A 27,946-nucleotide genomic window follows, 5' to 3' on the forward strand; every position below is an offset into this window, starting at 1 on the left:
ACAACAATTTATATTACAAATAAACCATTTGCCAACCAACCAAACATTGCATGTTGTGTTTTTAATAGATAATATGTAAACATGTGTTTACAACTCGCTTCTTCTCTCTTCTTTTGCAAGGCGCGCTTGAATGCGGCATGATTTCCCCTTTAGTTCATAAACAACCTCTAGTTTTTGTGGCAGCGTGGGCGCGCAGCTCGGGAACGCGCATCCTCCTTCAGCTCTCACAAACACACCCAAACCATCAACATCTAACAGGACGTTTCCAGATTATCTATAAATATATCATTTTGAAAGACCATACACGCATTTAAATTACATTTATCAAAGCATTCATGTTTTTATTACCACGGACAATAACTTCAACGTTTCCCTGAAAGAAGAAAAAAAAACAATTCTAAACTAGCATTAAATGCTTACACATATAAATATATAATACGACAAAAATCCAACCATTAAACATTAAGTAGTTTTATCAAACTTTTTAACTCTGGAGCAAAACAGGGTAAAATATTACTCAAACCATTCTCACAGGTTTTAATGATTTATCCGTGGTTAAGACGCACACAGCTACATTAGTAACACAACCACAAATTCTTCTCTTTAACAAGAGATGAATCCTTTATGTGAACATTTGAGAAAAAAACCCAAATGTCTTTATTCTTAAATACATTTGTTAGGTTCATCTATCTGGTATGAGTTGATCAGGTGTAACAGTGTTACTGTAATGTTTAAATACTTTAAATACTGTTAAGACTTATTGGCCTCTTTTTTATGAACACACAGTTGTAGGTGTACAGTTAGAAACTAAAGCAATTTTCTTTTTTTATGCACCTCCAGACTTTTATTAATGGACATTTTTTGATCACTGGATGCTCTTAGCTTTATATTTTTGGTTGGAGCACTATAATCCTTCCAGTATTGGCATCCCAACAACACTGCTGCACCTTCATACCAGTACAACACACACTACCATGTCATTATCATGTTAGTGTAATTACAGTGCAGAGATTGGTCCTCCACCCCAAAACCATCTGGTCTGCTGGCGTCCCATTTCAATTGATAAACGGGGTTCAGTTTGTTTATTTATTAAGATTTTAACGTCATGTTGTACACTTTGGTTACATTCTTGACAGGAACAGTAGTTACTCATTACACAAGATTCATCAGTTCACAAGGTTAATATCAAACACAGTCATGGACAATTTAGTATCTCCAATTCACCTCACTTGCATGTCTTTGGACTGTGGGAGGAAACCGGAGCTCCCGGAGGAAACCCACACGGACATGGGGAGAACATGCAAACCCAGGGGATCGAACCCAGGACCTTCTTGCTGTGAGGCGACAGTGCTACCCACTTAGCCACCGTGCCGCCCCTAAACGGGGTTCAGGTAGGGTGTCCAGACGTCCGGTTTTAGGCCGGACAGTCCGGTTTCTCAGCTGCCAGTCCTCCATTCACGCAACGCTAGGACGGACACTTAAAAATCCTCCTTTTGGAGTGAACTGGTTTCATTTTTGATCAATATTATTTGCCATTGGCTCAGGTACATGTCAAACAAATGCTTTGTATTTCATTGGTTTAACAGCCTCATTTGACTCCTTATAGTGCTACCACTGGTCAATCGCAGAAGGTCCGATCTCTAAATGCTAGTCTGCGATTGGGTCGTTGAATTTCTGTAAACAGAACTCTACCTGAGTCAATCACTCAGTTCTCATGATCAGGAACGCGGTGAAAATGCCAAAAAGTAAACTTTTGGAGGCAGCGAGGAACGGATGTAAATATAAAAAGTAGACACAACATTTAGTGAGTAAAACAGTCATTTGTTATAGAATTCTTGCTTAAATTGGTCAAAAACTCTGTTATATGGGTTCTGGATTAATTCTGTGTGTTGCAGTATCATGTCCCCCGTTCCTAATATGACGTCCGTCTTTTTGGTGTAATGTCCGGCTTTTTGGGGTGTACTGTCCTCCTTTTTGTTACTATGAATCTGGCCACCCTAGGTTCAGGGCTGTGTCATAGTGTACAGTGCAACAGATGAGTTACAGCCTGTAATTGTATACCCTGCAATAGACTAGCCCCTTGTGTTTATGGGTGATGCTGAACCCACTGCACCCTGACCAGGATGAGGCAGTTAGTTAAAAATTAACTGATCAAAGAAACAACCACCAACTACTGCTAAAGCTTGCTCAACTCAACTCAACTTTATTTATAGAGCACTTTAAAAACAACAACAGCTGTGACAAAGTGCTGTACATAGATCATTATAAAACATAAAACAAACACTAGAAACAATGAGAAGTCTCATGCTGGATTGAAAGCCAAGGAATAAAAATGGGTTTTAAGACTAGTTTTAAAAATAGCCAGTGAAGAGGCCTGTCTAATATGGAGTGGTAGGTTGTTCCATAATTTAGGGGCAGCGATTGAAAAAGCTCTATCCCCTCTGAGCTTACGCTTTGACCTTGGTACCTCCAGGAGCAGCTGATCAGCTGACCTGAGGCACCGAGCAGAAGTGTGGGGATGGAGCAGCTCAGCGAGGTAAGGCGGGGCAAGTCCATTTAAAGATTTAAAAACAAACAACAGAATCTTAAAATGTACTCTGAAATGCACGGGCAGCCAATGGAGGGAGGCCAGAATGGGGGTTATATGCTCTCTCTTACGTGATCCCATTAAAAGTCGGGCCGCAGCATTTTGCACTAACTGGAGACGTTTGAGGGAGGACTGGCTGACTCCAAAATAAAGTGCATTACAGTAGTCCAGCCGAGATGTGATGAAGGCATGGATCACTGTTTGAAAGTGCTCATGTGAAAGGCTTGACTTCACCTTTGCCAGCTGCCTCAAGTGGAAAAAGCTGGATTTGACGGTCCAATTTAAAATCACTGTCCATCTTAAAACCCAAGTTAGAGATTGTATGCTTCACATGCTGTGTCAAAGGGCCCAAATCAACAGGAGGGGCTTCACAGGAACCACTGGGACCAAACACCATCACTTCTGTTTTCTTTTCATTGAAATTCAGAAAATTTAAGGCCATCCAGGCTTTAATGTCATTAAGACATAACAGAAGTGGCTTAATAGAGAAAGCATCTTTCTTCTTCAGCGGGACATATATCTGACTGTCATCAGCGTAGCAATGAAATGAGATGCCATGCTTTCTCAAAATGGAGCCCAGTGGAAGCAGATAAAGTGAGAAGAGGAGGGGTCCTAAAATTGAGCCCTGTGGAACCCCATACGGCAGGGGAGCTGGGGAGGAGTCTGAACCAGCAAAACTCACACACAAAGTTCTGTCCGTCAGATAGGACCTAAACCATTCCAAAGCACTACCACAAAAGCCCACTAGGTGCTGCAACCGGGAGACTAAAATGTTATGATCTACCGTGTCAAAAGCCGCGGTTAGATCCAACAGGACAAGGATCACATGGTCACCAGAATCATTGGCCAGGAGGATGTCATTGAAAACCCTAAGCAACGCTGACTCTGTGCTGTGCAGGGTTTTAAAACCAGACTGAAAGACCTCCAGGATATGATTTGCTGAATAAACTTATTGCTTCACTCTTCATTGTCTGCTTCACCACTGCTTCATCATGGTCAGTCACAGTCCATGTACAAGCCAAATTAGTTTCTGACTTTAGGACTATATGGTGGACTCTATAAATCTCATGCATCAGTACAGTCTTGAGGAACTGGGTTCAGTCATCATCGCTGGTCACAGTAAATCAGGAGTTCACTTTGTCCTCATGGGCATTTCCTTGGGTACAGTGGTTACCTGGTTACCTCCTCCCTTCCAAAAATATGAAGGTAAATTTAGAGGGACCAATCCACTTACCCTCATGGTTTGTACAAGTGGAAAAAATGAGCAAACCTAAGGGAAACCCACACAGACCTTGGACCTCCGCTGTAAGGTAGTTTTAAGAAATTGTTTGGTGCTCTTTTTAAGTAGTACATGGTGGATATTATTTAATCTATAATTTTATATTGCTGTATAATAGCCATGTATTGGTCTCAGAAATCACTGACATGCAACAGATGTATTCAATTACGTCAAATTCTGTTTACTTCTTAACAATATATGAACAAATTGCTTTGAGCTACAAAATGTGACTGAGCTTTTGCCTGGAGTCCATCTGCAGCCTTTTTCCCATCCACTAAATCAAATGTGACAGCACAGCATTGCACTGGGGTTGCAGAAGAGGACAATTTACTGCCCCTTTTGTTTCAGTAACACTAAAGAGACTTTAAGGCCAGAGGCAAATTGGCACTAACAAGTGGCCTTTGGTTAATAGGCAAAAGAAAGAAAGAACTGGAGGGTCACATGGCAGGCACCCTGTATCGGCCAATCAGATACTTGGTAAACAGGAGCCCCTTTTTCCTCTGTGGATTATTTTGTTCAAAATTCATGTCCATTCATTTACAACCACATCCATTATTTATTCATGTGTCTTCTGTTTTATCCTTATTAGAGTCATGGTCCTGAGAACAACAGGCTTAAAGCAGAACATCATACACATATTGACTTATTTACTTGAGGTGTAAGTGAGAGGGAATTTAAATGAGCTGTTTTTAAAAAATGCCCCTCCACACCGCATTCTACCAAAAAGTGGACACTGGGCTAACAGTGTCCCAAAACCCAGAACCTCAGTGCTGTGAGACACCTACATTTCTAGCTTTGCCATAGTCCTGCTCCTTTATGATAACAGTTGATAAACATTTTATTTAAAAAAATGTCAAAATCTTATTTATTGTGTGCAGGGGCAAAAGTACACGTGACCAGGCAGTTTTTTTTTTTTTTAAATTTTTGTTATTGGCCTAACAGTGCGTTTACGCTTTTTAAGATGTGTAAATATTTTAGATATTGGTTGATTTATAAAGGGCACACTTTTAAGCCATTTTATTTGTATATTGTGTAATATTTCTTATGCTGATGAAAGGGGATTTGGCCTTTGTGTCAATAATAATTTTTATTCATCAAACAATTGAAACCCAGCCAGGGTGCGCCGAGTCTGGTTTACCAGAAAATATTTGGCAAAAGGCAAAAATACCCTGTTCGGGGTGCCAATCCATTCCTGCCTCAGATATAACCTGCGTGGACATCATGTGTGTGTAGACGACTGGCTGGCAGATAGCTGAGATTCGAACCCGGGTGGGGTTGGGTAAATAAGTTAATTATAAACTAAAATAAGCAAAGTAACCACAATTTAGCTGAATTTTATTACTATGCTATTAAATCTTATTTTGCATGATAGTTGGGTGAGGGCAGAGTGCTGAATATTGTCCACAGCAGAGACTGGAACCTTGTTTGGTTTAAACAAAATAAACATACAGAAGAAATAAATGGGAGTGATTCTGGAAAAGTGTGTGGATAACGTGGACTTCGCATGGCAGATGGAGATGTAATGAGGCATGAAGCACACTGAATCTCCCCCATCGATTAGCCGATGCCACCTTTACCGCTGCACTGAGCATTACATCATGCCCTGGTACATCCAGTCCATCACCACTACAGAAACCTGATCCCAGCTAATGTGGAGTGATGTGAAGGGAGAAAGAAAGCAAAACTGTTAATGTACCCACTACATTTGTATTACAATATTATTCCAGGCAGAGAAGATGCTGTGGGTTGCAACAAAGCACTTAGAAAATAGCAGCCACACTGAGGCGTGAAACATGATGCTATAATGCAACAGATGAAACAGTTTCCTGGTCCAGTTCCCTAAAATTGATACGACTTTTATCAAAAGTAAAAGGGCATTAACAATCTCAAAAAACAAAAGCAGTTTTGATTGTACTAGATAAATAATATATTCATATCTGTATATTGTTGTATGTATTGTTTTTGTGCACTTAAGCCGTGCCAGCATGATACATGTATTCAAAATAAAAACTTTAAAAATGTACTGTGACAAAGGTGCAATATGAAATATTCAACTCCCTCACCGTAATACGAATGATGGTGATGTGTATAGAACTGACTAAAAATATACCATACTATAAGCCTCAGTAAACAGAGAAAGAAAATTAATACATTGCCGAGAACGTATTTTTACATTATTTTGAGATTGTGGCACAATTTTGATGTTTTACACTTTGGTTCCATTCATGGCAGGACATGTGGTTACAGGTTACACATAAATCATCAACTCCACATACAAAGAACCCGGACTGCTCCACCTGTGAATCGAATCCAGGACCTTCTCCCTGTGAGGCAACAGCAACCCACCAAAATGTAGTTAACAATTCAAAACAAATTCACATTTATTAACTGTATTATAAAGCAAAAAATGTATTTATAAAATGTAAATATAAAAATTATTAAAATGACACAATTAAGACACCTGCTGCATATCCCCCACATATCACTAATGATGTCTTTAAAAGTCACAAATAAAAGAGCACAAGACCATTCAGGCCAAAGATGACATTTCTAAATAATTTAAATAAATAGTTCAGCCCTTTAATGAGCTAAACAAACCACGCATACTGTTTGTTAAAGTGTAGCTTTTGCTCCACCACAGGAAGTCTTGAGCACACACTACCATAATGTGGTATCTCTGTACTAAATCAGCATGACCCACAGTGTTTTGACCTTTTGGTCACAGACTTGCTTACGAGCCTGCTTTTCCTGTCCTCACAAACTGGATGAAGGTGTTTTGGAGGAAGACCCCATGCAGACTGAGCTGCTCGTGTAAATCTAGCAGATCCTGAGCTAAGGCTAAAGGGTCAAAAAGGGGTTGGAGGTTATCTGAGAGGCAGTGCAGCTGTAAAAGGAATACAGCCCTAGCATACAGCCCATGTAGAGCATCATGGAAACATGGCTCCATTAGCAAGCTCAGCCAATCGGGATCCAGCCTGTCACCTAGAGAACACAAACCACACAACATCAATCAATATTACTGGCTGTCATTTGGAAATCAGAATGAAAGGTAACTGTGTAGGTATTAGTACTCAGGTCTAATTTAACCAATGTTTTGATTCTTCCCTCAATAATTGTTTTATTGCACTTCATGTTTCTTTAGAAAGCATGAAAGGTTTTCATATTTTAATGCTGATAAATGTGTTTAGTGTTCAACTGAAATAGGGTGTAAGCACCACAAGACACTTTACCACAACCACTCATCACATGTGCCATTTCCAAATCCTAAGAATGTTCCAGATCTACCACTACAATTACATTATGGATAAGAAAACATAATGCCAGCTCTAATGGATCAGACATAAATGTTGAGAGTAGGAGAATGGCTGATTGATATTAATTTTGACTAACAACACTGCTAGTGTTATACTGAACTGTTAATTTGTCTGAATGTCGAAAACCGTGCAACAAAATATTTTGAACTGGGACTTGAACTGGCCAAAAGAAAAACCAGCACCACAATCCTATTAAGGCTTACCAAAATGTGAAGTGTGTGTACTTTGTTTGTGTTCCTATAAGATGCTTTCACTTGGCACTTTTGTGTCTAAGAACCAGAAAGTATGATGATCACTTACATAAGCAAACCACAATAATTTCCACCACTACAATAAAGTGCCTAAAATTCATGTGTTGTGACATTCAGCTATATAAAAATCACATGAGTGCTATCACAAACTGAATCACTAATGTGATTACCTGAACAAAGCCTGATGCAGACACTGAGGTTCTCTCTGATAGCTACTGCGTTCTGCTTCCCCCACTGATCAAGACACTCAGCAAGACCAGTGGATTCTGGGTATCGTTTTGCCAGACGGAGCAAATATGGCAGTACAGTTTCAGCAATCACGGAGGGTTCCAAATACACATTGGGTTTGTCCTGCTCGTACATACGGCTGAATCTGGTAAGCAGAAAGAAAAGCAACATTCTGAACATGTGGGATTCTGTATCTGATCATACTGGTTTTATTTATGTCTTATTTGTGTTTTATTAGTGTCTCAGATCTTTTGGTCACGGTCTTGCTTACGAGCCTGCTTGTCCTGTTCATCAGTTGGGGCTTACTTGACCAACATCAGTGCCCAACCATACAAATGCTTTTTTCTTCTATTTTATTTATATTTTGTTTATTTTTATTGTATTAAATTTTCTCCCAATTTAGTGTAGTCAGTTTGTCTTCCGCTGCCGATCCCTGATTGCAGTCGAGGTGGGTATATTGCTGCTCACGCCTCCTCCGACCCACGGGCAGCCCTTAGCGGAACCCTTTTTTACCCAGGCATTCTGCACAGACGACTCTCTATCTGCTAATCAGGGTCCTTACACAGCGCTTAAAGACCCCACCCACATAGTCCGGTCATATCGCCCTAGCAGAACCTTGTCTACTGCAGGCACTGCCAATTATGCCCGCTAGATGGCGTGCAGCCAACCCGGTGGCAATGCAGAGTTTCAAACCAAGGAGTTCAGAATCTCGGCACTCGTGTGCTAGTGGAATATCCCGCTGCGCCACCTGGGCACCGTACAAATGCTCTTTGACTGAATGGGTAAACAGTCCTAGTTACATACTTTAAAACATTGTGAGAAACCTTATGAGAATTACATATGGGTTACTCTGTTTTCAAAAACATTTGTTTTTGAAACAGGATGTCCGCCAAGCTCATGTACACGTGTCCAAATACTTTTGGCCATATAGTATATGTATAAATGCATGAACTTACTGTGTAAGTGTGGCCTCCTGCACTATACTGCTGACATCACACTCTGGAAGGTGACACAGCAGGACTTTCAGAGTGCCCTCACCGTCCCATAGTTTCTCCAGCAGTAAATCCAGCAGCATGAGCAGTGATTGGTTGCTGTGCACGAGGAAGCAGTTCTGTGGAGCCCCTTCTGTTCGAGACTGACAGAGGACAGAGGCAAAGACGGCCGCCTTGGCTCTCACCTGCTGGCTCTGATCCTGAAGAAGGTGCACACCTGTACTGATCAATCTGCACAAACAAACAAAAAACATTTGCAGAGTTTTAAACAGCGTTTTCGGATACACCTTCAAGTTCAAAGTAAACAATTCTTCAGAATATTACTGTTGGTAGCATTTAAATGCTTTTTAGTGGAACCAAATGACCCAAACTTACAAATAGCACAAGAACAGTATTCGTCTTCCACCAAACACCACTAACAGTGTCATTTTTTACACTGTCTGAAATGTCTGAGTCCCCAAATTGTTTAGTTTTTAATACAACATGATCATGTATAATTCTGATGGCACCTACCTGGTGCTAATGGCCCTCAGGGCTGTGCTGCCTGACAGACCACTCTTTACCACTGCACCTCCAGTAAAGGCCAGAGACTGAGCACAGGCCAACCTCGGAGCCTCCAGGGCCTCAGCACAACTGTGTGCTTCAAGTAACAAACACCAGCGCTGCAGCACCGACAGGTCTGTACTAAGAGTGAGAAAACCACACGTGTTAATGCACGAATGCTACATCAAAACAATTTCAAAGGCAGACAAACTCAAACTGGTGACAGTTCACTTAACATCACTACAACGACACCTGGAGTAGCTTTGAGACATGTCTCTGAATGTTCCTAAAACCTTGGGTAATTATGTGAAGATTGGTTGGTAAAATGGCAATTAGAACCATTCTAAATCAAATAAATACAATAAAGTGTGCAAAGGGGTAATTACTAAATACTTTCTAAATCCACTATAGTTAAATGCAAGTACATAAAATGACTAATAATTTACTTTCCTTTAAGACAACAGAAGAATCTGCTGGGTGCTTTTTTTCTGTGAGTTTGCAGTTCGAAGGCTGAGAGCTACAGATCTAACTTACTGTCTCTGTTTTCTTTTTGGTTCATTTTATTTTAATTTCTTACCATTTATTTTTCAATTACAATTAAAATGTTCTATCTGTGACCAATTTTGTCCAAACATTTTAATAAATACAGTGTAAAAAAAAAAGGAATTGAGAACTCACATTTGAGATATCAGCAGACTCAGGGCACACAGACTGTGAGAGAGGAGTTCTGGTCCTGCTCTACTTTTCTCCAGACCCTCCAGGAGAAGATCCACACACTGCTGCAGTTCTCCCTCCTTAAACCCAGATAGGAAAGGTCGGGCACCCAACACATGTGGAGTCATGACATCCACCAGCGCTGATAAATATGCCCTCTTGTACTCAGGATCTTGGTCTAGTAGTGCCTCCTTTAGGTTGGTCTGTACACAATGTTCACTTGTCAAAGTTTTCAGTAGATACATGTTCTGTATGTACTGTAGCACTACCATGGCTGGTCAAAAATCAGTTAGTATATCATAAATCATAAATAATACATCATCATCATAAATAATATTCATCTTATGTTAATAATATACAGCTAATAATATACAACATTTCTACCATTGTGCTGTTCATTTATTAACAGACACATCTGACAACACACAACACACAATCATATAATTTCCTTCTAGATCCTAATAAACCTCATTCAGGCTCCTAATAGGGTTAATTAATACCCTTTGTTTCGAACACTCCGCAGCTACACCGCTGTACCTAAGCAACTCATATACAGTGTATCACAAAAGTGAGTACACCCCTCACATTTCTGCAAATATTTCATTATATCTTTTCATGGGACAACACTATAGACATGAAACTTGGATATAACTTAGAGTAGTCAGTGTACAGCTTGTATAGCAGTGTAGATTTACTGTCTTCTGAAAATAACTCAACACACAGCCATTAATGTCTAAATGGCTGGCAACATAAGTGAGTACACCCCACAGTGAACATGTCCAAATTGTTCCCAAATATGTCGTTGTCCCTCCCTGGTGTCATGTGTCAAGGTCCCAGGTGTAAATGGGGAGCAGGGCTGTTAAATTTGGTGTTTTGGGTACAATTCTCTCATACTGGCCACTGGATATTCAACATGGCACCTCATGGCAAAGAACTCTCTGAGGATGTGAGAAATAGAATTGTTGCTCTCCACAAAGATGGCCTGGGCTATAAGAAGATTGCTAACACCCTGAAACTGAGCTACAGCATGGTGGCCAAGGTCATACAGCGGTTTTCCAGGACAGGTTCCACTCGGAACAGGCTTCGCCAGGGTCGACCAAAGAAGTTGAGTCCACGTGTTCGGCGTCATATCCAGAGGTTGGCTTTAAAAAATGGACACATGAGTGCTGCCAGCATTGCTGCAGAGGTTGAAGACGTGGGAGGTCAGCCTGTCAGTGCTCAGACCATACGCCGCACACTGCATCAACTCGGTCTGCATGGTCGTCATCCCAGAAGGAAGCTGACACACAAGAAAGCCCGCAAACAGTTTGCTGAAGACAAGCAGTCCAAGAACATGGATTACTGGAATGCCCTGTGGTCTGACGAGACCAAGATAAACTTGTTTGGCTCAGATGGTGTCCAGCATGTGTGGCGGCGCCCTGGTGAGAAGTACCAAGACAACTGTATCTTGCCTACAGTCAAGCATGGTGGTGGTAGCATCATGGTCTTGGGCTGCATGAGTGTTGCTGGCACTGGGGAGCTGCGGTTCATTGAGGGAAACATGAATTCCAACATGTACTGTGACATTCTGAAACAGAGCATGATCCCCTCCCTTCGAAAACTCATGGCAGGTTTCCAACAGGATAACGACCCCAAACACAACCTCCAAGATGACAACTGCCTTGCTGAGGAAGCTGAAGGTAAAGGTGATGGACTAAACCCAATTGAGCACCAGTGGCACATCCTCAATTGGAAGGTGGAGGAGTTCAAGGTGTCTAACATCCACCAGCTCCGTGATGTCATCATGGAGGAGTGGAAGAGGATTCCAGTAGCAACCTGTGCAGCTCTGGTGAATTCCATGCCCAGGAGGGTTAAGGCAGTGCTGGATAATAATGGTGGTCACACAAAATATTGACACTTTTGGGCACAATGTGGACATGTTCACTGTGGAGTGTACTCACTTATGTTGCCAGCCATTTAGACATTAATGGCTGTGTGTTGAGTTATTTTCAGAAGACAGTAAATCTACACTGTTATACAAGCTGTACACTGACTACTCTAAGTTATATCCAAGATTTATTTCTATAGTGTTGTCCCATGAAAAGATATAATCAAATATTTGCAGAAATGTGAGGGGTGTACTCACTTTTGTGATACACTGTATATCAAAATATCATATCTATCATATCTATCATAACTATCAGTTTATCTATTTCATTACAGATGACATGCTTACCTGAAGTGCTTTTTCCACCACCTTCTGAAGGCTGGTCGCTCTCCAGCCCTGTCCCAGTTTAACCCACTTTACCAGTGAGAGCTGAGCAACTGCGCTCCCACCGGACAGATGATGCCAGACTTGCAATGAGGCATCAGGGTCTTCACACAGGTAGTGCACAGCACTTTGGTGGAAGGAGGCAGAGCCAAGCTGAGACATAAAACAACAGTAAAAATGACCATGTTTCCATACTCTAGACCTAAAGATCTGCAGAAAACAAAAGAGTGGATTCTTTATGAGCAGGCCCTCCTATATATCAATAAAATGCACCAAAAATTCATAAATTCAAAGAAATTAAATAAGAAAAAATATTGATATTTTCGCCCTAATTAGTAATAGTTTTTTACAAACAGACAGAGCGTGTTGGAGGACCATGCTACAATCTCTGTATTCTTCCGCCACTTATGAAATTGGCTCAACCACATAAAAATGTCAAAGTACTACTTATTTACTATTCGCTAGTTTTTTTTTTGTTTGTTTTTTTACAATAACCCCTTCAAATGATTGATTTTAGGCATTTCACATCATTCACAACTATTGGAAGTTAAATAGTTCCCCCAAACCCCCAAAATAGTAACCCCCTAAATCCTGAGCCAGATTTTGCTGCTGCGACAACCCCTAAATATGGGAGCAAAAAAAATGTTTAACTTTTCCAGTTTTGGACTATTTTTAAAATCCATTGTGAGTTAAAATGAACAAATAGAGTGTGTGAAGGGTTCTAGATTCAGCTTACTAACACTCCTGAGCCATACCACACTGACCAGTAATAAATCTCCCTAAGAAATTCAGTCTGAACTACTGGGACCTTTATATTATAACAACACAACAAAAAAACAAATATCCACACCTCCAGTGCGTGTGGACTCCGGCGCAGCTCATCCAGTAGCAGAGTGCTCAGGTGAGTAAGGAAAGCCCCAGAGCAATTCTCCCTCAGCAGCCTTACCACTGAGACGTAAGCCTGGCGCACCAGAGGGCATCGCTGATCTGAGGATGCCAGCCAAAGACGAGCCTCCAACTCCTCCACGACAGCATCAACAGAGGAGTGGCAAGAGCTAAAGATAGGATTTAGATATGGCACTTAAAACTGAAACCACTAAGCATGTGAGTACAGGATGTGATTAGACTACTGAGGGGGCAGAAACTGGCCCTTTAGGATACGAGCTACGAGCAGTGAGTGACTCACGTGTCAGCATGCAGTGCTCTGGTCAGGATGGCTTTTATCTGTAGGAGTTGGCCGTGTACGCGGTTATGACAGCACAGGCTTCTTGGTGTTTTTGGCAGCTCTTCCATTAATTGCAATACACTTTTCACATACTCTGTGGGTGGTATAATAGCAACCAGGGCTTGGGATGACACCACTCTCACACCGTAGACTGGACTAGCAGCTAGCTGAAGCAAAGGAGGCAGGAAATCTGACAGAGCGCTGAGGAAAGATACAAAATTTATTCAGAGCATTTAGCCACAATCCAGTGACAGGTGATTTTATTCACACAGTTAGCTATTCCTTTAAGAAGTGTAGCTTTTCCTCTCCCAGAATGTTTGACAAGGTACTTTTATTAAGTGGCTTTTTTGCAATTCCCCCTTAACGCAGTCTCCGGTCACATCTTTTCATTTTTTTCCCGTCACAGAGAGCTGAATTACGAGAGACACACTATAAACTCTGCAAATACCCCACCTCTACCAGACACAAAAGAAAGCAGGTGCTATGACCTCCTTTGCTCAGACACGAACGACTGGCCAGGACAATAGCACTGCCTATAAAATAAACACAAGTGCCCATTTAGGGGCTAGCGCATTATTAGCTTTGGAGGCTAATATGTTTTGGTGTCCAAAAATGAATATAAAAATGTAATAATAAAAATAATTATAAAATGTATTAATGTGACTAAAAACTTCATGTAAACTGTTGAATTTAACTGAATTTAAGTGCTGTAAAAGACTCAGGTTTGGTTATAATATATACTATTATAATATAATCCTATAATCTATAATCATACCGTGTTTGGTCCCTAGCACCAGCCTGCAGTTTGGCCAGTAAAGTAAGGACAGGGTAGAGAGAGGGGTGCAGGCTTAGTCTGGCCTCATGCAGGTCTGTAGCTGCGGTCTCCAGTGCGCTAAAGAGGAAAGGCTTCAGGGCAGGATAGTGGGTAAAAAAGGCAGAGGGGGACATGCCATACTGATCAGAGGCATCTTCACCAGCAGGCTTCTGACCCAACATTCTGGAACAGAGAGAACCTAAAAAAGAAACAAGGTTAAAAAAATAAATTGAGGAATTCTACCCCATTTTGTCCAAAAGTTTTTAACACCACCAGCTCTAAATGTACAAATGACAGGTACATTGCTGAACAATAAAAAAAAAATCATACTGTAGAGTTGCAGCGCAGCATTTCTCATGGCCCAGCAGGGCGAGCTGAGGAGCGTTAGTGACAGCATAGTGATGGCAGGGGCATACTGAAGAATAGTGGATCCCAAACTTGAGCCCTTTACCAGTGCCTGCAGAGTGTGAACAGCACATACCTACATACAGAGACAGTATAGAAAAAATAAACATTTGAAACAGATTAAACATTTATATTTACCTCTAAATATAAAGACTTACACGTGTCACACACCTTTTAAAACTGGTGCACTGGTGCACACTAAACAACTTAGTCTCTGGTCATAGTCATTTTAAGATTTTAGAGGAGTGCACATTTCACAATCAGTCACCAAATTTCATTTAAAATTTTAATTAACTGCATTTTCCTGGTATGGACAGGTCCAGTTTCATGCATTGCATTTATGCATTAATAGGACAACAAAGTCTCTACTGGTAATGATAATAAATACAATACACTGAACAGGATGATGTACCTGAGGCAAGTCCAGGGTCTGGTCCCAGTCATGCGGTAGTGCTGCTCTGGCTGTTTTCAGTAGCGTGTTCACAGTGTGAGCCAACAGAGGGCGAGAGGTGCTGCTGTCCTCTGCTGCCAGTACTCCCAGAATGAGCATGGGCAAACCGGCTGCCCGTCTCGTCACCGAGGTACTTCGGAGGGACTGAAGAACACACAAACCCTGCAAACAGAAGCAGTGCAGCAGTCTTTTACACTTCTTATTATAAAATAAGCAGTGAATGTATACAACAGACAGATGTATCTAATAAAGTGCTTTGATTGTATATGTATATATGGTAATGTATATCATAGATTACCTGCTGTAAAATAAGGTTCGGGATCTCCCTGAGCTCTGGATCTGAACTGCTAAGCAGAGCAGCACAGAACTTGGTGAATCCAATGCAGCATCCTTCCACTGCCCCCTACAAAAGACACACAGAGTAACAGGTTCAATTCAAGAGCTTTTCTTTTCTTATGCATTCAACTGTGTGGCAATTCAATTGTGGAGGGTCTACGGTGGCCTCCAAGAAGCTCTGACCTCAACCCCAGTGCACACTTTTGGGATAGACTGGCAGTATAGTGCATCATATGAAAAGCATTTTGATACTAACTGCATTAAAAAATCATTTAAATGCTGATTGTGCTCACCCAGTGTCTACATTTAAGGATAATGTCCTTAAAAACTTTTGAAGCCCGCTGCAGATCTTCCACAGTCAGCAGTGGATTGCTCTTACAGGTGAATGATAGTATTCTCTGCACCAGCGAGCCAAGAAAGATCCCCAGTTCCTACAAAACAAGAGAGGAACAACTTAGTAGACTTAGGGTACAAATACTAATTATTGTAACTATATATCCTAATATTGTGAAGGACATTCTCTCATTGTGTGACCAAGTAAATAAAATGTACTTTTTGTTTAAAGAATGACAGTGTTTGTGTGTTCTTGTGTTCAAAACATCTAACATTTAGTTCCATGTATTACTTTTGACCTCAGTCAGCTTTCTTTGACAGACATGCAAACATCTGGCACAACTCTAGCTGGACCATTGATCACTCTGAATAAATTAATAAAACATGGGCTGCTCGTGGTCACCGTAGCATATCACTCATGCACATATTTGACTTGGCAACGTTTTTACACCAGATGACCTTTCCGAAGCAACCCTCCTATCTATCCAGGCTTGGAACCAGCACTAGGAGTGCACTGTTATTTGCACTAGCAGTGTGGCTCTTACATTACACACGAGCTCACAGAGCCTTTGATCGACCCTTTGAATTGATAGGGTTTAACCAAATTTGTTGGTTTTCTGGCACTGGCTTGACGTTAGGGCACAAATTCCCACAGACAAACTTCAAAGCTTTGTGAGAAGCCTTCTCAGAAAGGTGGCAGCTGATAAAATCACACTGTGATCACTCTATTTTAATACCATTTGTTTTTTGAATTAGGATGTCCACCAAGCTCATGGTCAGGTGTCCAAATACTGGCAAGTGTATGTAAACCTTGGATTATATCTGTGGTGAAAGTAACAATAACTGCTTCAGTCTTTACCTTCAATGTGACCCAGCAGCAGGTCAGCACCAGACTGTGCTCCTCAGAAAGCAGCACATTCTCCTCTTCCTCCCGGTCCAGCCCCCCATCACCCTGTCCGATCAGAGCACTGATGGCATTACCCATGTCACAGAATGACGGCAGGATTTCTGCAACAGATACGAATGTTGCACTGAAAACTAAAACTTTGACACACAATACCGTCCAAATAATGAAACACATCTGCTGTATCTGTATGCATGCTGTACCTTTATCTTCAGTGATCTGGTCTCCATGAAGCACACCAAGCAGAAGCAGTGTGATCTTCTCCAGCACTGAGAGCATCTTAACTGTTACACTGTGGTCCAAAGCATTAATTAAAATCCCAGGTACCTCCAGCACACACTTCTGAAGAGCACTGACAGTACCTACAACCAGTCAGTTCAACAAAAAAACACAGCATACATTTAAAAAAAACCAATATACAGATATACTGTATATATATACTACTGCGGATCCATACAGGAGCAGATGCTGCGGTTACCGTGTAGAGGTGCAGTGCGAGCAGCCAGCAGCATGTCCTGTTTAGCAGTAAGGTACTGTTGTTCCAGACTGTTCAACAGGAACCTGATCAGTCTGGCTGATTCTTTCTCACCCTGCTTTAATGTATCTGGTACTACACCATCCAAAGGTATGCACCTAGAACCCAGGAACAGCTTCAACAGTGACAGTGTCTAATATACAGCCAGTGCATCCACACTAACAGTCTGAAATAAAACACACATCACATTTCCAGAACATGCTATCCTACTTCTGTTGCAGAACTCCAATAATCAGCGCCCCCATCTGAGCTTCTTGAACACGGGGGCTGAGCAAAAGTGCCTGAGCTCTGCTGAACAGCACAGCCGTAACATCAGCCGGTAGAGATGCAGGAAAAAACCTCACCAACAGCTCAGAGGCATGCTCACGAATCTACACAGGAGACATGGTAAATGCAGGGTTATAGATGTTTGGTAACATGACCAAAGCTAAAACATAAACATAATTCTAAAATCAGCAATAAAAACAGAACTTTGGCTTATGTGGACATTAAAATCACTTAGGCTTGTTTTAAAGACACAGTGTAGTGCGTATGTGAACACATCTACTAACTAAATACATTTACCACCACAATATACTGTTCAGGGTCACTGTGGGTTTGGGCAATGCAGTAACACACCCAATCCATGGAGGTGCCTCGCTACCCCCCTGTCCCCCAAAAGATAATCAATCATGTCTGACGTTACACAACGTTATTTAAAAAAAATAGCCCTTTACCTCATTGGTCACATCCTCCAAACAGCCAATTAGGACCAGCTGTCTTGACCTGGAATAGAAATCCCATTTTCCCCTTTTTCTTGCCCAGTGTATCAGATCAGACATGTTAGCTAAAAAACATGAAGCACAATTTTGGAATCAAATGTGAGATCTCTTCTATTACTATGACAACCACAACATCATAAACAACCAATCAATTGAGCAAAATAGACACTATTTTACTGTTTTCTATTCTAAACAACAGTGTCTCAGAAGTGGTCAGAACTGCCTCTAAGTGATGCTACAGTCCCAGCATAAGTAAAATCAATCTTGTAAAATGAAGAACACCATATACAGAAGTAACAAAAAACAGTTCACCATATTTTCATGAGGTGGTTTATGCCTGTAGCCACTTTAGAGAGCCTGCTCTCTTCCAAATACAAGCAACACAAGGCAACCATTCCACTTTAAACATGTCTATCTGCCCAATGAACCTGCACAAGCTGCAGTTCAAAAAGATGCAGTGGCTAGCTTCACTTGAGCAGGCTCCTCAACCCTCTCAACTCCAGAAAAATCCAGAAAAAAAGAAAAGCTTGACAGCTTTGGTGTGATGGAGTGAGTAGTGGGTGGAAACTGGCAACTAAATAAACATTTGAGTAAAAATGTATGGAGGGACAGAAGAGATTATATCTGCATAATGAGATTTGAATAAAAACACATCCGTATGTTAAAGTGAACTGAATTAGACTCATTTTAATATGAGCTGGTGTTCTTCTACCTGGTGGTTGTCCCTTCTTTCTGTCTGGACTCCAGGAATCTGAGCAGGTCTCGAGAACAGCAGCTAGCAGCAACAGCGCCGTCTTCTTTCTCTGGAAACTGTTACCAGGACTCAAACACACCAACGATAACTGGACCAGCCAGTCTACAAAATCTATGGCAAGATGTAGTCATAGAAAAATGATCAGTTTCTGAATAATGAAAAATTTCTACAATATTTCTAAAGTCTTACAAAAACATGGAGAAAACTACATTAAAGTGTAAATAGCAAAACATTCGTTCATTCATTGTCTGTTTTACAACCGCTTTATCCGATTCATGGTCACGGTGGGTAGGATTCACCGGGCGAAAGGTAGGAAACACCCTGGACAGGTCGCCAGTCCATCACAGGGCAAACACACTCACACACACACAGACACACACACTTTTACCTAGGGGCAATTTAGTATCTCCAGTTAGCCTGACTGCATCACAAACATGGGCAGAACATGCAAACTCCACACAGAAAGAACCCGGACCGCTCCACCTGGGAATCGACAGTGCTACCCACGTGACCCAAGTCACCGTGCCGTCCTTGTTAGCAATACATCTCTAATTCTTTCCATTAATAAAGAAAAAAGATCGACAGTTCATACCTATGCCTTGTTCAAGCTCCCTCTTCTCCTCTTCATCACGTCCTCTTTTATTTTTTTGACTTTTCAGGCTTGCCATACAACTGTCCCGAATACGTACAAGGAACTTCCTGACCCCAGCCTGGAGGTGCTGCCGAAAAGGCGAGGACTCACTGTTTAAATTTAAAGGCAGGAACTTCATCATGGCAGCGTATTCCACTGCTAACGGAGCCTCTTTAGTTTTCGGGCTGCAGCAGAGAAGATTAAACGCTGCTAATCGCACACTGTCGTCCAGAGAGGACAAAGCTAACTGGAGTGTTTTTAGGGCAACAGTGTTGTCCAAGGCCCAGGGTGACTGACCGCTCGTTGCTCGATGGGCACTCATGATGCACACCCATGCCCGCAGGTGCTCCGGGGCAGAGGGATCTAAAGCATTAAGCAGTGTGTCAGATGCTTGCGGGAAGCAGCGCAGGGTGCAGGGCAGGAGGTAACTGGAGGCACCATTCTGCAGCAACATGACATCAGAGAACAGAGCTTTCAGGACTATAGGCTGCCATCGCTGTGCCCACTGACTGGCCAGCTGGAGCTCAGTTGGTGGAGCCTGCTTGCTGTTTATGGTAAGCTCCAGTCTTTGCTCCTGTAAGAGGGATTTGTATATCTCAGAGGCACAGGGTGCGAGGTGATTGGTGGAGAGGCACTTAAGAATGTGAGCAGGAAGAGTGGGGTAGAGTTTCAGGACCTGAAAGAAAGAAATGATGCAGATCAGAGTTACTTTAGAAGACTAAAACTAGACCAAACTTTACTAACCAAAACATTGAATTAAACCAAAACTAAAACCACCAACTTCAAATCTAAATTAAGATAAATAAATTGCAAATATGATTTTTTTTTGGCTGGAATAAAGAAAGTTTTGGGGTGTGTAGTCACACATTTCTTTAAGATTAATTTTTAATATAGATTAAAAAATACATTTTCATAACTATTCTTAATTCATCCCTAGAAATGAAATGGCTAAAGTTAAAAATAAATGCCTAAATTAAAATATAAACACAAATTAAAAATATAGATAATTAAGAACAATGTTTCTAAGACAACTTCTAAATCTCATTGTTATGCCAAAACTGTACCAAAATTACCCAAAACGACAGGATACATTTTGTTATTTGAAATTTACGCCACTTCATACACGATCGTGTTATTTTTGCTATGAGCTGAAGTCATTTTTACTTGTTTCTATTTCAACAGGTTAAATAAAAATGATGCAAGTATTTAATCTATTTAATTAAGTTTCTTACAAATACCAAAGCTAAAATATTCTGGTTTACCTTGTCTGTGCCCACATATGGCAGAAGGGCAGCGAGAGGTGAGTACTTGGCCTTGGACTCCCAGGGCAGCTCTGCAATCCTGTGCAGTAATTCTTCATAAAGTTGCTTCTCTGTGTCACCTGAATGCTGACAGTCCTGCTCATAGATCTCCAGAAACAGAGCAAAGGCACAGCGCACAGACTCGGAAAGACCTTCTACCTGTACACAGAGAGAGCAAAAATCTGCAAATAAGAGAAGGAACATCTGTCCTATAAAAGAAATCTATTAAGCTCCAGTGATGTGAACAGGAACAGAAATATACTGTACACACATGCTGATTAGCTTATTGTCTTGTATTACATTAGCGTATCTATAAAAAAAGAGGCTCACCGGGCTCTCTGCATTGTTCCAAATTATTTTGGTAAGTGTTTCCTTCAGGTCTGAGCCTTTCCTGAAGAAAAGAGCACCAGTCACTTCCCAAATGTCTGGCAGGCATTGTTTAACATTTTTCAGCCACAAGATGAACACTGCAATAAAAAGCAAACACTTCCTCACAAAATTATGTTTTTACCTTCACTTATGGTGCAAATAAATTAAATTTTCATTATAAGGCTGCATTCACAAGAGCTGTTTCATAGAGTCTCAAAAACGGATGTTATTTAATTCCAGTGGTGCCCTGACAGCTCTGGCATCCATTTAAAAAGCTGATGGAACACACCTCAACCTAATCATTCATTATAGAACTGTTAATGCCAGTAAGAGATGTCACAGTAGTCAGCTCACATCTAAAACTACCCATCCAGCATTCAAGATTGCAAAGTAATTACTATTAATATTAGAAAATGAAACAAAAAACACAAATCACAACACAAATATTAAATGTGTTTGAATCTACAGCCTGGAGCACCTTGAAACACGTAGTAGTGAGAGTCCAGTTTCTCTCTGTGTAGAGCTGAGATGAGAGGAAAGATTCCATCCAGCAGAAGAACGTTCTGTAGGATGCAAAGTAACATACAAGAGCTTATGAGGAATATTAATTTCAAAACTAAAGACCAATAAAGCACACTGAGGATAAACAAAAGTGGCCTGATGAATTCCACACAGCATGTACCTAAACCTACCTATTTTTATTACTGAAAATATCACAGTACAAATGAGCACTCGGGTCGCACAGCAGTACATTGTGCTAGCCCTCTACCACTGGAATCCAGAGTTCAAATCCCCAGCAGCCGGGCGTCTACATACAGACATGATTGACTATGTCTGTGGGTGGGAGCTGGCTAAGGCCCTGCTATAGACTGGATCTTGTCCGGGGTTTGTTACTGCATTGTGTACAGTGATTCTAGAGAAACTGGACTCACTGTGACCCTGACTAGGAATGTTTTGTACACCAAATGTCTGGATGCACACCGGTACCTTCTTGCTGTTCTGTTGATTGATGAGGATTTCTTTCCTGCAGCAAGTCAGCAGTCCTCTAGTTACAGCCAATCTGTCCAATCCATCTGATCTTCTGGGAAAACAGTCCACCTGCAGATTACCTACAGTCAAACACCACTGCTCTGCACGCACACACGCACACACACACATACTTCATCTCATTTCATTTTAGCACAAAAGCACAACAGTACAAACATCATTATGGTATGTAAACAATACTCTTTTGGTCCCTCTGTGTGCTAATAAACATTTTCCACATAATTAAACCACAACTACAAGCCTGAGTTGCTGGAGCAAAGCAAATTCTGACCCCACCATTTGCATGATTGATTGATTACATCAAAATGAGCAGGTACATCTGCTTCATATACATAGTCGACATTACGCAATTCTGCAGAATGTATCTTTGTTTTAATACTAAGTATTATTAATTACAATTATTAACATTATTGGATCAGAGTTATGACGATGCTCATGTCATATTTCTATATGTCTGTGATGAGACTCCGCGAGTTTACCTGTGCTAGAGACTTGAAGAAAACTCCAGGCAGATGCAGCTCCGCTCTCACTATCAGGCGCTGTGGAGATCAGCATGGCCACAGCAGTGCCCGCCAGCAACCGTGTGTCCCTGTTAGAGATCTGACAAACACAATCCAGTCCAATTTTACATCACCTGGAATAATAGTTTCTCTGCTTTCTGCTTTTTCTGCTCACCTTTTTATGAAGGGCTTAGACTAAAGTAGCAGTATTCAGCCTGCACACGTAACCACTGCATAATTACCTCAGTGACTTTTAAATGTAGTATTAAGACCAGCACTGACAGTATGATGTGTTCACTAGCACTTTTAGTATACTCGGTCATTAAAAGTGCTTTAATTGAGCTATAACATACACAGTGATCAACCTTACATTAGGAGCACACAACAAAAAATTTATGTGTCATTTGGTATGGCTAAACAACAGGACAGAAATCACAGGCAGCTGTGCCAAGTACACATTGACAGTGGTCCAAGGAGGGACAAGTCATAAACCAGAGCAGGATGTTGGGTGGCATAGAAGTAAGTAATAGATAAAAAATTTGGCAACCATTTTCAGAATGTGCAATTCTTCCCTTGTACTTATACATTTTTTAACATGTAGAATTTGAAAAGTCGAGTGCAGTTCTGTTTGAAAGCACTTACCTCCCCCAGGATGACATTCATAAGAAACCTCAGAATCTCCCTCATATACGGCTCGTCTCTCTGCTCCAGAAATACAGAAAGTGCAACCTGTTGAGGTAGCAGCTGGAAAACCTGCAAACACAGCTGGAGACACAAATACACACACTGTGCTAAAACTGAAATAATAAACAGGTCAAACAAAAACTGTCTTGACAAAAATGTTATGTACTTAAGTATTTGCCTAACTGTAGTTGATCAGCTGAAGTATGTGTATTTATCAACATTTGCTTTGGTTTTGCATTAAATAATTATGTTGCTAACAAGTAATGAAAATATTAGTATTTATTTTGCTTTTATGCTTTACCACCGCTTTATCCTGGTAAGGGTCACAGTGTTTTATTAAACCATCAATACAAACCAGGCTTTAGTCTCCTGACCTTGACAGTCTGATAACACAGAGGTCCGTTCCTTCCTGCTTCCTCTTCCATTATAACAGGAAGCAACTTGGTGACTTTAGATAGCAGAGGTGTGATTGCTTGTCCTACAGCTTCTCGTCCCATCATGCTCTCCTCCAGGAACATACAAGCTGTTTAGATACATGTGAAACAATCTACTTAATCAAACTTAACAAGTCAAATATTCTGGGACATCATTACAGTACACTCATCCTCATGGGTCAGTGTTTGTGGTTACAAGGTTGCAAAAGAAGCTTTAATTGAAAAATCCACTGTACACTGTATGGACAAAAGTATTGGGACACCCCTTCTAAATTCTGAATTCATGTATCAACCACAACAATTGCTAACGTGTAATGCATCAATAACATAAAGAAAATAATATTATTGGTATATTATATACAGTGTATCACAAAAGTGAGTACACCCCTCACATTTCTGCAGATATTTAAGTATATCTTTTCATGGGACAACACTGACAAAATGACACTTTGACACAATGAAAAGTAGTCTGTGTGCAGCTTATATAACAGTGTAAATTTATTCTTCCCTCAAAATAACTCAATATACAGCCATTAATGTCTAAACCACTGGCAACAAAAGTGAGTACACCCCTGAGAGACTACACCCCTAAATGTCCAAATTGAGCACTGCTTGTCATTTTCCCTCCAAAATGTCATGTGATTTGTTAGTGTTACTAGGTCTCAGGTGTGCATAGGGAGCAGGTGTGTTCAATTTAGTAGTACAGCTCTCACACTCTCTCATACTGGTCACTGAAAGTTCCAACATGGCACCTCATGGCAAAGAACTCTCTGAGGATCTTAAAAGACGAATTGTTGCGCTACATGAAGATGGCCAAGGCTACAAGAAGATTGCCAACACCCTGAAACTGAGCTGCAGCACAGTGGCCAAGATCATCCAGCGTTTTAAAAGAGCAGGGTCCACTCAGAAAAGACCTCGCGTTGGTCGTCCAAAGAAGCTGAGTGCACGTGCTCAGCGTCACATCCAACTGCTGTCTTTGAAAAATAGGCGCAGGAGTGCTGTCAGCATTGCTGCAGAGATTGAAAAGGTGGGGGGTCAGCCTGTCAGTGCTCAGACCATACGCCGCACACTACATCAAATTGGTCTGCATGGCTGTCACCCCAGAAGGAAGCCTCTTCTGAAGTCTCTACACAAGAAAGCCCGCAAACAGTTTGCTGAAGACATGTCAACAAAGGACATGGATTACTGGAACCATGTCCTATGGTCTGATGAGACCAAGATTAATTTGTTTGGTTCAGATGGTCTCAAGCATGTGTTGCGGCAATCAGGTGAGGAGTACAAAGATAAGTGTGTCATGCCTACAGTCAAGCATGGTGGTGGGAATGCCATGGTCTGGGGCTGCATGAGTGCAGCAGGTGTTGGGGAGTTACATTTCATTGAGGGACACATGAACTCCAATATGTACTGTGAAATACTGAAGCAGAGCATGATCCCCTCCCTCCGGAAACTGGGTCGCAGGGCAGTGTTCCAGCATGATAATGACCCCAAACACACCTCTAAGACGACCACTGCTTTATTGAAGAGGCTGAGGGTAAAGGTGATGGACTGGCCAAGCATGTCTCCAGACCTAAACCCAATAGAACATCTTTGGGGCATCCTCAAGCGGAAGGTGGAGGAGCGCAAAGTCTCGAATATCCGCCAGCTCCGTGATGTCGTCATGGAGGAGTGGAAAAGCATTCCAGTGGCAACCTGTGAAGCTCTGGTAAACTCCATGCCCAGGAGAGTTAAGGCAGTTCTGGGAAATAATGTTGGCCACACAAAATATTGACACTTCAGGAACTTTCACTAAGGGGTGTACTCACTTTTGTTGCCAGTGGTTTAGACATTAATGGCTGTATATTGAGTTATTTTGAGGGAAGAATAAATTTACACTGTTATATAAGCTGCACACAGACTACTTTTCATTGTGTCAAAGTGTCATTTTGTCAGTGTTGTCCCATGAAAAGATATACTTAAATATCTGCAGAAATGTGAGGGGTGTACTCACTTTTGTGATACACTGTATGTGTAGATGTTTCAAAGTTGACTCAGGTGTGATGTATAAAAAACATTATGCAATGCCTGTAATAATCTGTTCACATAGTGATAATAATAATAAGCAATTAAATAACTTGTAAAATCTGATGTCAGAAATCAACACTCACCTATCTGAAGGTCTTTTAATGACAACATCTGCAAATTAAACATTGTGTGTTAATAAACCGTCTTCAAAACAGCACAAAATTCCTCTGCAATCAAGTGTTTTCTTCTCACCTTCTCCTGCTGCAGCACTTTCTGAACACACTGTTGCACCTTTGCAAAAACTAAGGACTGGTCCACCTGAGCAAGATGTTTCAACATCTGTAACAAAACAAATTATTTGTATAATTTCTTTGGGTTACCTCAGTTATAAGCTGTTTATTAAAGGTTGTTTGAAAAATGTAGGATTGCTTTGGACTTGGGTGAATGCTGCACATGTGAGATGGTGCACCTATTTGAGTCTTTAAACTTTTTGATAGAGTTTAGTGGATAATTGGTGCTCTGTGTTGTGTATGTGCAAAGACTCCCCGAGATGAAACAACCTACCTGGTCGAGTTTGCGGCAGGCTGATGAAGATACATTGACCGCTTCTAGCTGTAGAGAGAGAAGGAGATGAATGAGCCAGTTCTGATGTTTAGACTCCAGTAACTGCAGCAGCTCAATCTGGATTTTTTTTAGCATCTGCAATGCCTCTTCCAGTACGCGCTCCTTAACGCGTTTTGTTGTGCTCCTGTTAGACAAACAACAGCCAGACATCAAGTTTATCGTTTTATTTTCTCTTAATTTCCATGTATTTACTGTTTACTTCATCATATATTGTGTCATTTTTTTAAAATAGATTTTGTTTATGCATTTTCTCCCCATTTTCTCCCTTTTAGCGCGTTTGATTGCCCGATTGTCATGCTTCCTCTCCACCAATGCCGATCCCCATTCTGATTGAGGAGAACAACACGTGGGCAGCAGCCGTATGCATTTTGTCACCTACACTTTGACGAGTGCAGTGCGGATCAGCACTGTGTACGGAGAGACACACCCTGACAGCACTCTTTTTCCATCTCTGTGCAGGCGCCAATAACCAGCCAGCAGAGGTCGTAACTGCATTAGTTATGAGAGAGTCCCTATCCGGCTTTTTTAGTATCCCACCCCTATCTGAACAACAGGCCAATCGTTGTTCATGTGGCTGCTCAGCCCAGCCGACAGGCAGAGTTGTGATTCGATACGATGTATTCGAGATCCCAGCTCTGGTGTCAGCGTGTGTTTTTACACCTGAGCGGCTATATATTGTGTCATTTTGTGGGGCTGAGCAAAGTTTATAGTATTCAAAACCTTTATTATATACCTGGTAATTTTTAAACTTTTTATATTCTATGTACTTATGACAGTAAAATCAGCCATATACATAAAAAAGTCCCAGTCAAACAAAAACCACATACCGTGATATACAGTGAAACCGTCAGAATCTTAAAAAATACCGTGATACAAATGTTTTGGTCATACCGCCCAGCCCTGTCAACCAAAGCTTAGTTATGGAATCAGTCCTGGAATATCCTGAGGGGACTCTCTCAGTTTCCAGGTTTAAATCCCATACAAATCTTGGAGGAATGGGGTTGATTTACCCCCTTATGGGGTTTGATTTTATTACATTAGTACCTTTCACTCTCTTTAAGCTTCTCCAAAAAAAGCAGCAGCTTGTCTCTGACACCCGGAGAGACCGATTGCTCTGAAACAAAAGAACTAATAACCGTTTCACACCGACATTCATCTAAAACTGTAGAAATCATCCTGATAAAACTCAATAACACAACTCCAGCAGTCACAATTCAACCCGAGTCCTCCTCGTGTAAAACAAATTGAAGGCCGTATTCCAAATACAAAAACAATCCCTAATTAACGGCACTACGCAGTGTATAAATAGATTCATCAACACTTATTATAGTGCATTATAGAAGAAAATAAACGGTATTTAGAATCGAGCCACGCTTACTCTGCTACTGCTGAGTTGTACAGACTTTGCAGTATTACTCTTACGCGCCCTCTGCTGTCTAGATTATTGCATCACCTTTTATTGCTAAAAGTGTACGGACATGCAGTACTAGTGGGACTAGTACTAGAACTAGTGAGTTCTGCTATTTTTAGCACACCCCATGTAATGCATGACACCAATCATAAAGCCATACAATCACTGACGTAAGAATGGTTTACAGAAGAGTGTATTCCAGTATCACTAGACTGTGATGTGGTCCTCAGGTGGTGCGGTTTCAAATCTCAGCGGTGCTATCGGCTG

General features: G+C 41.2%; 1 protein-coding gene across 1 annotated transcript; it reads right to left on the reverse strand.

The window, feature by feature from the left end:
* Nucleotides 1-5,553: 5,553 nt before the first annotated feature.
* si:ch211-225b11.4 (tRNA (32-2'-O)-methyltransferase regulator THADA) lies at nt 5,554-27,476 on the reverse strand. The gene is made up of 31 exons (XM_063018087.1): nt 27,313-27,476; nt 26,209-26,392; nt 25,897-25,983; nt 25,788-25,815; nt 23,584-23,732; nt 23,168-23,290; nt 22,505-22,625; nt 21,966-22,108; nt 21,457-21,541; nt 20,940-21,076; nt 20,571-20,768; nt 19,270-19,984; nt 18,636-18,788; nt 17,879-17,988; nt 17,373-17,533; nt 17,106-17,260; nt 16,831-16,989; nt 16,583-16,731; nt 15,684-15,821; nt 15,353-15,457; nt 15,016-15,216; nt 14,529-14,679; nt 14,160-14,397; nt 13,346-13,585; nt 13,010-13,214; nt 12,124-12,312; nt 9,873-10,111; nt 9,165-9,335; nt 8,616-8,882; nt 7,602-7,804; nt 5,554-6,848 (listed from the first exon to the last, which is right to left on the reverse strand). Exons 1-31 carry the CDS (start codon nt 27,441-27,443, stop codon nt 6,598-6,600), a joined length of 5,586 nt encoding a protein of 1,861 aa, XP_062874157.1. The 5' UTR covers nt 27,444-27,476; the 3' UTR covers nt 5,554-6,597.
* Nucleotides 27,477-27,946: the final 470 nt, after the last annotated feature.

Source organism: Trichomycterus rosablanca, chromosome 21 (genome assembly GCF_030014385.1).
Source record: "Trichomycterus rosablanca isolate fTriRos1 chromosome 21, fTriRos1.hap1, whole genome shotgun sequence".
Taxonomy (NCBI): domain Eukaryota; kingdom Metazoa; phylum Chordata; class Actinopteri; order Siluriformes; family Trichomycteridae; genus Trichomycterus; species Trichomycterus rosablanca.